This window comes from Lupinus angustifolius, chromosome LG04, assembly GCF_001865875.1.
Source record: "Lupinus angustifolius cultivar Tanjil chromosome LG04, LupAngTanjil_v1.0, whole genome shotgun sequence".
Classification (NCBI taxonomy): Eukaryota; Viridiplantae; Streptophyta; class Magnoliopsida; order Fabales; family Fabaceae; genus Lupinus; species Lupinus angustifolius.
The window spans coordinates 25367065-25379418 of record NC_032012.1 but is presented as its reverse complement, the minus strand read 5'-3'; the positions used below and the strand labels follow the sequence as shown (position 1 = coordinate 25379418).

The window sequence follows — 12354 nt, the reverse complement described above, 5'->3', positions numbered from 1 at the left end:
TTGACAAAAAAGTCCTCAGCATCACAGTAACCAGAACCGAACGCTCCTTATACTGTTACAGATTCAATAAACAATCACCTACTCTCCAAAACCCCACTTTCTCATCTCCGATCTAATCTCAATTCTCATTTCAGGTTTCTCGCTATTCCTTTTCCGATCTCTAACAATTACTATCGTTTTGAATCTCAATTTACCGTTTATTTTTATTTTAAATTTATCTGGAATATTGTAATGATTTTTTGTTCCTTGTTTCTTATAGATTTGGATCAATTTATTGAATAAGAAGGTGTGGTACCTTGAGATTGGAATTGATTTGATTTTGATTTTGATTTTCATTCAGTGATGAGTACTCATATACCTCCTCCAGGGGCACCTAGGCCCCGAAATAATGCACCACAGTTCCAATCTCCTAATTATGCCCCTAATATTAGGGGTACACCTGATTCACTTGCTGATAATTTCCACAATTTGAACCTTAATCGTCCACCTATGACCTCAAACCCTGTTTCTAGGCCTCCACCCTTTGGCCAACCACCTCCGTTTGCTTCTTCGGCCCCATCGGCTGGGATCCCTGGTCCATCTCCCCCGTTTTCGCAACCTGGTCCACCTCCTGGTGCATTTGTGAGGCCTTCAGGGCCTCCTTCGGGGCCACCGGTGTCTTCATTTCCTCCTAATGTTGCCCCTGGAAGGCCAACTGGGCCCCCTCCTGGTCAACCTCCCTCTTTTGCGTCGAGACCTCCTCCTAATGTTGCTGCGCCAGTTACTGGTGTTCCTCCCCCTGGTGGTTCTCCACTAAACCGTCCATTTGCACCTCCGCAGCCAACTATCGGTGCTCGACCGAGTCCAAGTCCTTTTAATTCCCCACCAATTGCACCCAGTCAATTGACGAATAATGGACCACCTGCATTTTCTGGTGGAGCTTTCCCGGGTCATCAACGCTTTCCTCCAGTTGGCAGTGCACCACAACCACCTGTTGGACCTCCAACAATGAGAGCTCCTCCAGGCCCGGCTGTTCAACCTCAGCCCCCATATCCCGTGCCAACTCAAGGTGCAACGCAGCCTCCAGGATCACCTTTTGGAGCACCTTCATGGCAGATGCAATCCCAGCAGGTAGCTCCCTATATCTGAACGTTATTGTATTTTAATGTCTTTTATCTAAATTTGGCCTACAATATTTTATCCTCGCCGGTACTAGAGCAATGATGTTGTTGCTAATTGGTTGAAAAATGATTCGGAGGATTAAAATTTGCTATGTCTGGTCTTAGAAGGAGAAATTTTTTTGGGAGTTAAATTAGAAGAGGAAATTTTATTTTGTGGTTCTTTAGTTTGTTTGTCGGTAAAGATGATTCAGATAAGTAATTTATTCTGAGAATTGAAGGTGCCTGTTTTATGATATTTTTTGAGTTCCCAAGAGACATTAGAATGAGATAGCTTAAAAACAGGTATTCATAATTTCAAATATTAGATATTTAATCCACATAGAAAATTAATAAACTTAAAGTAGGCACATTGAAAAACATGAAGATTATCCTGAACATATTGATCAAATTATATCATCAATTAGTAATAATAGTGAAGACTTCACCTATTATTACTAAGTGATGTTACTTGATTTAAGTATTTTGGGTCAATCATACAACACAATGGGGAAATTGAGAGATACGCAAACCATATGATTCAAGCGGGATGGATGGAATGGCGGAATGTTTTAAGTGTTATATGTGATAGAAAGATGTCACTCAAGCTTAAGGAAAAGTTTACAGCACATCTATAAGACCACAATGTTATGAGATTGAATGTGAGATGGTAAAATGTCAACAAGAGAATAAACTCAATGTAGAAGAGGTGAAAATATTGCATTAGATGAGTATACACACTAGAAAATATATGATTAGGAATGAGTGCATTAGTTACAAATTTGGGCAACTCCTATTGTAGAAAAGATGATAGAGTCGGGCCTTAGCTGGTTGGGCATGTGTGGAAGAGACCATTAGAAGTCAGATAAGGAGAGTAGATTAAATAGAGATTAGTCCAATTTCTGAAAGCAGGGGGAGACCAAGAAAAACCATAGGCATAATAATTAGGAAATATTTAAAGATTAATGCTTTGTCAATGAACATGATTTATGATAGAACGTCATGATGTTATTTGATCTATGTAGCCAACCCTACCTAGTGAGACTAAGTTTTGGTTGTTGTTATATTAGTATTATTATTTTTATAAAGACGTTAAAGAAGAAGAAAATCTTACGGGCCAAGTACTTAAGTATGCTATATAAAAATACACTATTCCGTTCCCATGTAAATGCAATTTGACATGTTCTGCTTTGAAAGTATTGCATTTGTCTTTAAGAAGTCAGTCAAACTATTAATGTAAATGCTTGATTTTTGTGCATGTCTTGTAGGCAGCTCCACCTCCTCCAATTCCTGGTCCTTTAGCTCCTCGGATGTTTAGCATGCCACCACCATTGCCAAACCAGTCTATGACTACTACTATATCACCCGCTATTGGTCAAACTGGGGCCCCAATGGCTGGGCCTTCCAAAATTGATCCAAATCAAATTCCAAGGCCCTCTCCAGGTTCTGCAGTTATCTTGCATGAAACTCGTCAAGGCAACCAAGCAACCATTCCTCCGGTATTCATCTGAAAATTCTAGATAGCTTTTTAAAATTTGAGAAATAAAAATGGGTTGACATTCTAATTGATGCTAGCTAATTGTGCTTGCGTTGTTGGTCTTCAGTATTATTAGTTATAAGCTTATTGTTCTCCAATCCTCATTATTCTCTTTCTATGTTATTTTATTCCTTTTTGAAAAAGCTTTTAAATCTGCTGTTTAATAATGAATACCATGTTTTATGTTATGTACAGTTTTATACATTGCATTAATCGCTACTGTTGTTTGTTCTTATGATTTATTTGTTTATGTTCAAATTTTGGTCCAGCCTGCTACAAGTGATTACATTGTAAGAGATACGGGGAATTGCAGTCCACGTTACATGAGGTGCACAATCAATCAGGTCACATTTAATGCCTACAATATACTTTTAGCTTTGAATCAAGATAATGAGAAATACTATGATTTTCGAGGATAAGCTCTTGCTCGTTTCACTTGATCGAGTTGTATTTGTGGATTCTATATTTTGATTAGTTAAAGGTTCTTTGGTATGACCTCGTATGGAGGGGGATTGGAGGGCTTTATTCTTTTGATGTGTTGTTCTGCTTTGGCTTATAAATACCCTTCTTTTGCTCGGTTTTTGTTTAAGAAGATGCCTCATACTCTAGCTCTGTATTCTCCCCTCTTTCTAATAACTTAATTTTATTTAAAGCAAAATTTTGCCTTATGGTAATTTTCAGAGGTTAGTTATTGAAAATTTGAAAATATTGAGATTCCTGTCTTTTCAATATTCATATTGATCTTCTTTCATTTGCTTTCTTTTTTGTTCAATAAACAGATTCCTTTCACTGCCGACCTTTTGTCAACCTCAGGAATGCAGTTGGCTATGTTGGTCCAACCTTTGGCTCTTCCACACCCATCTGAGGATCCCATCCACGTAATGATGATGATTAGTAGTTTTCTTTGAAGTTTATGCATCTGTCATTATTTTGTATTTAAGTGCTAGTTGTGGAAGTGCTAGAGTCACCTAATTTTTTTAATTCTGGAGCCTGTAGTTTTATAAGGATAGATTTCACATGGTATTGTTATGTTTAGTACCTAAATGCTAAGGTTGGATTTTTCTTTATTTTTGTCTGATGTTTGGTGGCCTGGTAGCTTTTTCCAGCATATCTTCTCGAACTAGCCAATTATTTTGCTTATTTGTTGGGGAAAGTTCCATTTTAAAAATTCATGAACCAACAACGTTTAGGACTCTTTCTTCATATTCAATGTAGCTGTTTCATTCTTATATTTGCCAGTATTTGTTTAGGGAATGATACAAGCATTTCTCTTCTTTTAAGGTTTTTGAACCGATTATACTAATATGCTCAATGACTTGTTGAGCCCAATATCCTGCTTTTTTGTAGTCATGTTTTGTATTAGCTATATTGGTGGATGTAAACTATTTTATGATGATGCTCTTGTTTGCTTTGTGCTATTTCTAACATGTTGCTTTCAATCAAGAATTAGTTAAAAAAAATTTCAATACATCTTTTGGCTTATTACCCAAGGTTCTTGTAGGTTGTTGATTTTGGGGAGAGTGGTCCTGTTCGTTGCTCACGTTGCAAGGCCTACATAAATCCCTTTATGAAATTCGTGGATCAGGGAAGGCGTTTTATCTGCAACTTGTGTGGTTAGTTTGTACAAGCAATATCTGCTATACAATTGAGCCATCTTATTATTGTATGTGAATGCTAGAACTTATAAGATACAAGGACGTTAGTCTTATGTTAGTGGGCTTGGGCTTGTACACCTAATTATTACTATAAACAAGGATATCTGGTTAGCATTTGCATCACATTTTCAACTTATCAATAATATTATTAGTTTATGCTTGTTAGCCATCTTTCCCTCTACTCTTTTTCTTATCTATTCCTAATCCTATAATTCTTCAACAGTTGGCATATACTACGGAAGGTGCCAATGATGTGGTCCTATGTGAGATATTTCTTCCATTACTTTCCCTTAGAATGAAGGGAGGAAAAATATGAAACTTGGGTTTTTAATGACTGGCTAAGTTAGATAGTGGTTGGTTGGTTGACAAATCATTACTCATATTGCAGGTTTATGCATTTGCTGCAATAGTTCTTTACTGCTCATTTTAAATGTGATTTGTTGCTTATGCAAACTGCCTTTTTGATAAATAAATAAATAGACAGGGAAGAAAGTATAAGAAGTCGGAGGTAGGCAGTCCTCCAAGGCAAAGGCAAAAAAGGGAACATAAAACTAATAAGGAAAAGAGAACATCAATATAACCTAGCTGCCCAGTCAATCTGCTTGTGTCTTAAGTAAAACCCTCTTAAAACTAATAGTTTTTTACACCAGATCGAAGCTAAATAGCCTAATCGCATCCCAAATCAGCTTTGAGCCAATGAAACACCCTTCAATAATAGCATAAATTGCGCATTAACATAATATTTTTTATAAAAAAGAAAATATATTAGAAGAGAAGATGCAAAGTAGCTCTGATAAAATATTTTGCTTATTTCAGAATTTTTGATGTTGCCTATTGGCTCACTTAAGGCCCTCTTTATTTATCTTATATGCCTTTCTGTATGATGGGATCATTCAATATTTTGATTATTGTGACATGGCCAACCATTTGATTGTGATTGCATATTTGTTTTACAGGATTTAGTGATGAAACTCCACGGGACTACCAACAAGCATTTCTCTTCTTTTAAGGTTTTTGAACCGATTATACTAATATGCTCAATGACTTGTTGAGCCCAATATCCTGCTTTTTTGTAGTCATGTTTTGTATTAGCTATATTGGTGGATGTAAACTATTTTATGATGATGCTCTTGTTTGCTTTGTGCTATTTCTAACATGTTGCTTTCAATCAAGAATTAGTTAAAAAAAATTTCAATACATCTTTTGGCTTATTACCCAAGGTTCTTGTAGGTTGTTGATTTTGGGGAGAGTGGTCCTGTTCGTTGCTCACGTTGCAAGGCCTACATAAATCCCTTTATGAAATTCGTGGATCAGGGAAGGCGTTTTATCTGCAACTTGTGTGGTTAGTTTGTACAAGCAATATCTGCTATACAATTGAGCCATCTTATTATTGTATGTGAATGCTAGAACTTATAAGATACAAGGACGTTAGTCTTATGTTAGTGGGCTTGGGCTTGTACACCTAATTATTACTATAAACAAGGATATCTGGTTAGCATTTGCATCACATTTTCAACTTATCAATAATATTATTAGTTTATGCTTGTTAGCCATCTTTCCCTCTACTCTTTTTCTTATCTATTCCTAATCCTATAATTCTTCAACAGTTGGCATATACTACGGAAGGTGCCAATGATGTGGTCCTATGTGAGATATTTCTTCCATTACTTTCCCTTAGAATGAAGGGAGGAAAAATATGAAACTTGGGTTTTTAATGACTGGCTAAGTTAGATAGTGGTTGGTTGGTTGACAAATCATTACTCATATTGCAGGTTTATGCATTTGCTGCAATAGTTCTTTACTGCTCATTTTAAATGTGATTTGTTGCTTATGCAAACTGCCTTTTTGATAAATAAATAAATAGACAGGGAAGAAAGTATAAGAAGTCGGAGGTAGGCAGTCCTCCAAGGCAAAGGCAAAAAAGGGAACATAAAACTAATAAGGAAAAGAGAACATCAATATAACCTAGCTGCCCAGTCAATCTGCTTGTGTCTTAAGTAAAACCCTCTTAAAACTAATAGTTTTTTACACCAGATCGAAGCTAAATAGCCTAATCGCATCCCAAATCAGCTTTGAGCCAATGAAACACCCTTCAATAATAGCATAAATTGCGCATTAACATAATATTTTTTATAAAAAAGAAAATATATTAGAAGAGAAGATGCAAAGTAGCTCTGATAAAATATTTTGCTTATTTCAGAATTTTTGATGTTGCCTATTGGCTCACTTAAGGCCCTCTTTATTTATCTTATATGCCTTTCTGTATGATGGGATCATTCAATATTTTGATTATTGTGACATGGCCAACCATTTGATTGTGATTGCATATTTGTTTTACAGGATTTAGTGATGAAACTCCACGGGACTACCAATGCAATTTGGGTCCAGATGGTCGACGTAGAGATGCTGATGAAAGACCTGAACTATGCAGAGGAACAGTAGAGTTTGTTGCTACAAAAGAATTCATGGTTAGTTTATTTTTAAAATATATAAGGGTCTATGAGGATGGATTTTTTAGTGTGTATTTCTTTTATAGTTTGTACCTGAGGTTTTTCTTGAGATTGAAATGATATCTACTCCATCATGGTTAAAACCCTGACAATCTGAACCTTCAGTGATATACTCTAAATGCTCTTTTTTCCAACTTTTTTATTTGCCAGTTAATCTGTGATGTGAATTAATTATGATGTTTACTTGTTGAATGACTCTAAATCCATGTTGACGGAAAAGAAACTAAACATGAATTAAGTTAGCTTTGCTTAGATGCATAAATGTGTGAAATTTAAATGTACGCTGATATTATGTCGTTAATGACTGTCTAAGGTTGGTACTAGGGTAAGTATATGATCTTATTCATGAAGAAGGATTTCTAATATTCTACTGTATAATAGGATTAATTATTCGAGAGGTCAGTTGATCCTTCATAATTAAGATAATCCACTTCTCCTTTTCAATAAAAGTCCCCTAAATTATCTCCCCATGGCTTGGAACCAAATTCTTTTTCTTCTAGGATTAAGCCTCCCACTTATATAACCCATAAGGGTGACCTAAATATGAAAATTTGGCCCAATAACATTTGATAGCTTAAATCCCAAACGAAGCATTAAAAATTTAAAATAAATCTAGTTATCATCCATGCTCCTAGGTTGACATTATGAAGTTAACATTGCAGCAGCTCGCTAAACCTAATGGTTTAAAGTAATTTAACTTTTTTTATGGAATGTTATTCTGTCCCCATATCAGAATTCAGAACTAAATCAAATATGGATACAGCTTTGTTTGTTTGCTGATTCTTTCTTCATGTTATTTCCACCTTCTTAACAAATGCTTGTTTGCTCATATTGCATTGAGTTTCTTTGGTCCTTTTGTATGGTGGATTGATGAAGTGTTGTCAATTTTATGGTTGGCTTCATTTCTGTTATAGCTTTAAGCTTAAATAGAAATTAAGCAATTTATGCTTCGGTCTTGAATACGTTCTCATTTCTCTCATTCTTGTTTGTCTCACCTTTTAGTATCCATGATGATTGGTGCGCAATTCCCTCTATTTTCTGTAGGTCCGTGAGCCAATGCCTGCTGTGTACTTCTTTCAAATTGATGTATCCATGAATGCTGTTCAAACTGGTGCAACAGCTGCAGCTTGTAGTGCCATTAGTCAAGTTATCAAAGACCTTCCTGTGAGTTGTAACTGTAGATAGGTTTGATATTATATCAACCATTATATTTGATAATGTATGTGATGCTTAATGTTTTTCTAATCTTGTTCGATTGATTGAATGCCAAATTGCTTCATTATACTTCATTTAGGTTATGACTTAAATATCAAGAGAATACCTTTTAAGATTCTTCCCTCCTCTCTCAACCTGCCTCCAAAACAAATAATAAAACAACGAAGTTGTTTGAACTTAATGGTGTGATAATAAAAAAATTCCATTATGTTGGGCCTTACATTTAATATAACTGCTTAACTATTTTTTTTCTGTAATTTAGTGATGTAAATATAAGCTTTTTGCCTTTTGGCCTTGTATTATTTGAATCTGTGATCTTGATGAAGATCTGGCAACCCATAGTTAATTCTGGAAACTTGCATGCCCCTTGTTAAATCTTTTTACTGTGAATTCTAGCATAGTTAAACTCCAAATTGCACATTTGGTTTGCAGAAATTACAACAGCGACCGTGCTCTCATTCTTATGATTTATTTCCATGTTGATTCTGAGCATTGAACATTTTCTGCAATGTGGTGTAGAGTACAGAGGTTAAGTTTAAATCCTTAATAGGTCAGAAGTGAGAGAGAAAGAGCAGGGGACTAAAAGAGGGGGCACATATCCCCCCCGCCCCAAAAAAAAACAGCAGCAATAGGAGTGCATTTTTGTCTTTGTTTCCCCACCGGTGTTGCAAATGTCTCTTCAGTTTGTTGATATTGGGTGAATGGTGATCTGACTGAATTTCTACTGTGAAGTTTAAGAAACTTTATTTTGCACTTCATAACTAGTTTTTTTGTTGCTTCAGAAAGATCCTCGCACAATGGTAGGAGTTGCAACATTTGACTCAACAATTCATTTCTACAACTTGAAACGTGCATTGCAGCAGGTAAAGTATAAGTATTTAACTAAACATACACTGACGTTTCTTGGAAGTATGTCGTAAATTTATGTAAAGTCGTAGCAGTAGAAATTTATTTATAAGGGCCAATATGTTGCTTGAGGCATGAATTTGAATTTTTTTCTGCTTTTAGAAGGTGAGCGACCGGAGGTATTTATCCACTATTCATTGGTTTTCTATTATTATTTGTTATGTGTTTTTTGTGATATTTAGAACATGAAAAACACTCCTGCACGATAAATAGTGATTTACAATTCTGTGTAATTGAGTTACTAGCTTAGATAAAGATAAGTTAATCTTTACACTGTACAGTTCTAAGTAGCTGAGTTGAGTCTTGCTGATTTTGAAATTTAAAATTTGTAGCCACTGATGCTCATTGTTCCTGATGTACAAGATGTTTATACTCCTTTGAAAACGGATGTTATTGTTCCGCTATCTGAGGTATGTTTGAAACATTTTCATTCTCGATGAATTTTAGTAAATAAGTCAAGTTATCTTTGGAGAATGTATTTACATTGTTATATTTTTTGTACGTTTGGTGTAGCCATATACTTCTATACTAAGTTGGTTTTCTTCTCCGTGGTCAGTGTCAGGAACACTTAGAATTACTTCTGGAAAGCATTCCTATCATGTTCCAACACAATAGAATCTCTGAGTCAGCCTTTGGTGCAGCTATCAAGGTATGATCTTTTGTTTTTGAATTATGATTGCCTGACTTTGCAACATCTTAGATATTATTTGCTGAGATAGTTATAGCAATGGAATCAACTCTATATTTATATATAAAGTTTTCATATAATTTCTTGCTTTTAAGATTCCCCCTTATACTTCCACAGCTCCTTGGCAGTCTTTCCATAGATGCTTTTTATATTTAATCTCAATACGTAAGGAAGGAAAATAAAGCAGAAACCAGGAGTGATCGGGTTCAACTTTGGTATGCCCTTGTGTTTGGAGCATCAACTGCTCAGAGAAATAATGTTTAGTCGTAACTGATAAAAACAGTTACTCATTTTTACACTATTAGTGTCTATGTTTGTAAAACAGGAAATAATGTGCTAAGAGTATGAATCTGGTGCTAACAGTGTACAATATTTACAGTGCTAGTGCACATGGAGCATATACTCCAAAAGTACCAAAGACAGACCTGGAAATAGCATTTATGCATATGAAAATAAATTGATGCTTATACCATTGTTGTCTTGTTGTAGGCTGCTTTCCTTGCAATGAAGGACACTGGAGGAAAGCTGTTGGTATTCCAATCAGGTGAGCTTGGCAACTTGTATATTTAGTAAATAATTGAAATTTATATCACATAATTGTTGTGTCTACATGTTTATTATATATAGGTTCTTACCCCAAGTGGTCTGTGATTGAAACAGCAAAATCTAGTTGGTGTTAATTTTATGCATTTGTTACTTCACCAATTCTTTTCTTTTGGAATTTTATTACTTGAATAAAAGTCCGTATATCACTCTAAATATAAAAGTAGTTTAGTCTTCAGAATGACTTCAAATTTCTGCTATGCATGATTAAAATTACTGAATAATATTTAAAAAATAGCGTGTTCCAACCAGAGTTTAATGATAAAAAGAGTAAATGAAATAGTTAAATTGGTTTATTGATGTGGCACAGAAGACTTAGTAGTTGGTAAACACTCTTGACTTTCTTCAAAAGCTTATGCGGCCTGTAAAGCCCCCTCTCAGCCTCTCCTTTCAAAAACAATAGGCGCTCCTGTTAATCATGGCTGCACTGAAGTTTTTTCAACATGTCCCGAAACAATATTATTACATGTAGAGTTTCATTCCATTATTTGAGTTTGGTCTTGGTAGTTAGATCTTTAGTTGTATGTTTGATTGAGTCTTTATTTTTTTTGTTCTGTTTTTCTTGCCGTTATTTTGTTTTTTTATTTTTGTCCATTTCATTGGTTCCTTCCTTTTTTATGTAGCCACATGTGTTTTATTGAGTCTGTTTGGTGTTTCTCGTGATTCTGTTTTGTTGTTTTCAGTCTTGCCATCTATAGGCATTGGTGCCCTTTCGTCTCGGGAGGCTGAAGGTAGAACAAACATCTCTGCCGGGGAAAAGGTATTCATCTCAATTTGTTCATTGAATTGTTGGATTCTTTCCTTTCTGGTAAAAGAAAATATATCAATTTTTAGTACTCAATGGCTACGATTTGAAGATTCTGTTGTGGCTTTTCTTGCTATAAGGTCGAGCTTGACATATGATTAGTTCCATATATTTGCAAATCTCATTATATTTAGTGGTGGAATGGAGACCAAATTTCATAGATCATGTAATATTGACATTTGGTTCTATATTACAGAAAGGAAACATAATTATCCATACAATATGCTTAAATTTTCTTTGATACATCTGATATTCTGCATATTTTAATCTGTTCTTTTTACCATTAGTTTGGTCACTTGGTGCAGATGCTGATTTGTAGTGCATATATAATTTAACACATTCTTCTATAAAATTCATCTTTGTTGAATTTCAGGAAGCCCATAAGTTACTTCAACCTGCAGATAAAGCATTCAAGGAACTGGCCGTTGAATTTGCTGAGTATCAGGTCAATCTTGAGTAGTTTTTCTTGCGATTCAGGCATCACTTATATTATATATCGGGTCGAAGATACTAATTGATATTTCTTGTGAGCTTGTTTGAGGGTCAGCTTGATGTGGATGGTTAAGTATAATTATTGTGTATCCTACAGGTTTGTGTTGATGTATTTGTGACTACCCAGACATATGTAGACATTGCATCCTTATCTGTTATCCCGCAAACTACTGGTGGGCAGGTAAATGTGAATTTTAGATGACTCCATTGTTTAAGTACATGATTGAAGTGTTACTTTTCATTGTTTTGGTACAAAAGAGGGAAGATCTGGTTGCCTTGTTTTTCTTAAGCTGATCTAGATCTTCGCGATATTGATTAAAACACGAGTAAATGTTACTTTTTAATCTGTTCCACTTCTCACGGAAGTCTGTCTGAAAAGGCTGGAGATGCTTTCAACCACTTGGTAGGATCACGCCTTAGGTAGTTTGGACATATATGGCAGAGACCATTAGAAGTTTCATTAAGGAGAATAAACCAAATGGAGGTTAACCCAATTTCTAGAGAGTAGAAACAGAGGGAGGCCAAGAAAAACCATAGGCAAAACAATTAGGAAAGATTTAGACATCAATGTTTTGTCAATGAACATGATATATGATAGAACATTATGACATCGTTCGATCCATATAGCCGACCCCACCTAGTGGGACTAAGGCTTGATTGGTGTTGTATGCTTTCAACCACTTGACGGGAAAGGGAAGAAAATGGGTCAAAAGAGGAAAGTCATTGAAAAGCATATCATAATTTCATATTGAGTTGCAATTATTGTATCTGAAGAAAGAACAGCATTAACTGTAGTCATAATCAATA

The 12354-nt window shown here is 35.2% G+C and overlaps 1 protein-coding gene across 1 annotated transcript in view; it reads left to right on the top strand.

Annotated features, from left to right (window-relative positions):
* Positions 1-12354, top strand: part of LOC109346570 (protein transport protein Sec24-like At4g32640) — a 20376-nt gene continuing 8022 nt past the window's right edge. The window contains exons 1-15 of the mRNA XM_019586195.1: positions 1-134; positions 260-1110; positions 2405-2635; positions 2943-3017; positions 3453-3551; positions 4175-4286; positions 6669-6796; positions 7883-8002; positions 8836-8916; positions 9292-9369; positions 9516-9608; positions 10137-10191; positions 10934-11010; positions 11429-11500; positions 11645-11728. Coding sequence (XP_019441740.1) covers positions 343-1110; positions 2405-2635; positions 2943-3017; positions 3453-3551; positions 4175-4286; positions 6669-6796; positions 7883-8002; positions 8836-8916; positions 9292-9369; positions 9516-9608; positions 10137-10191; positions 10934-11010; positions 11429-11500; positions 11645-11728 — 2073 coding nt within the window. The 5' untranslated portion in view covers positions 1-134; positions 260-342. The remainder of the gene's footprint in view (positions 135-259; positions 1111-2404; positions 2636-2942; positions 3018-3452; positions 3552-4174; positions 4287-6668; positions 6797-7882; positions 8003-8835; positions 8917-9291; positions 9370-9515; positions 9609-10136; positions 10192-10933; positions 11011-11428; positions 11501-11644; positions 11729-12354) is intronic.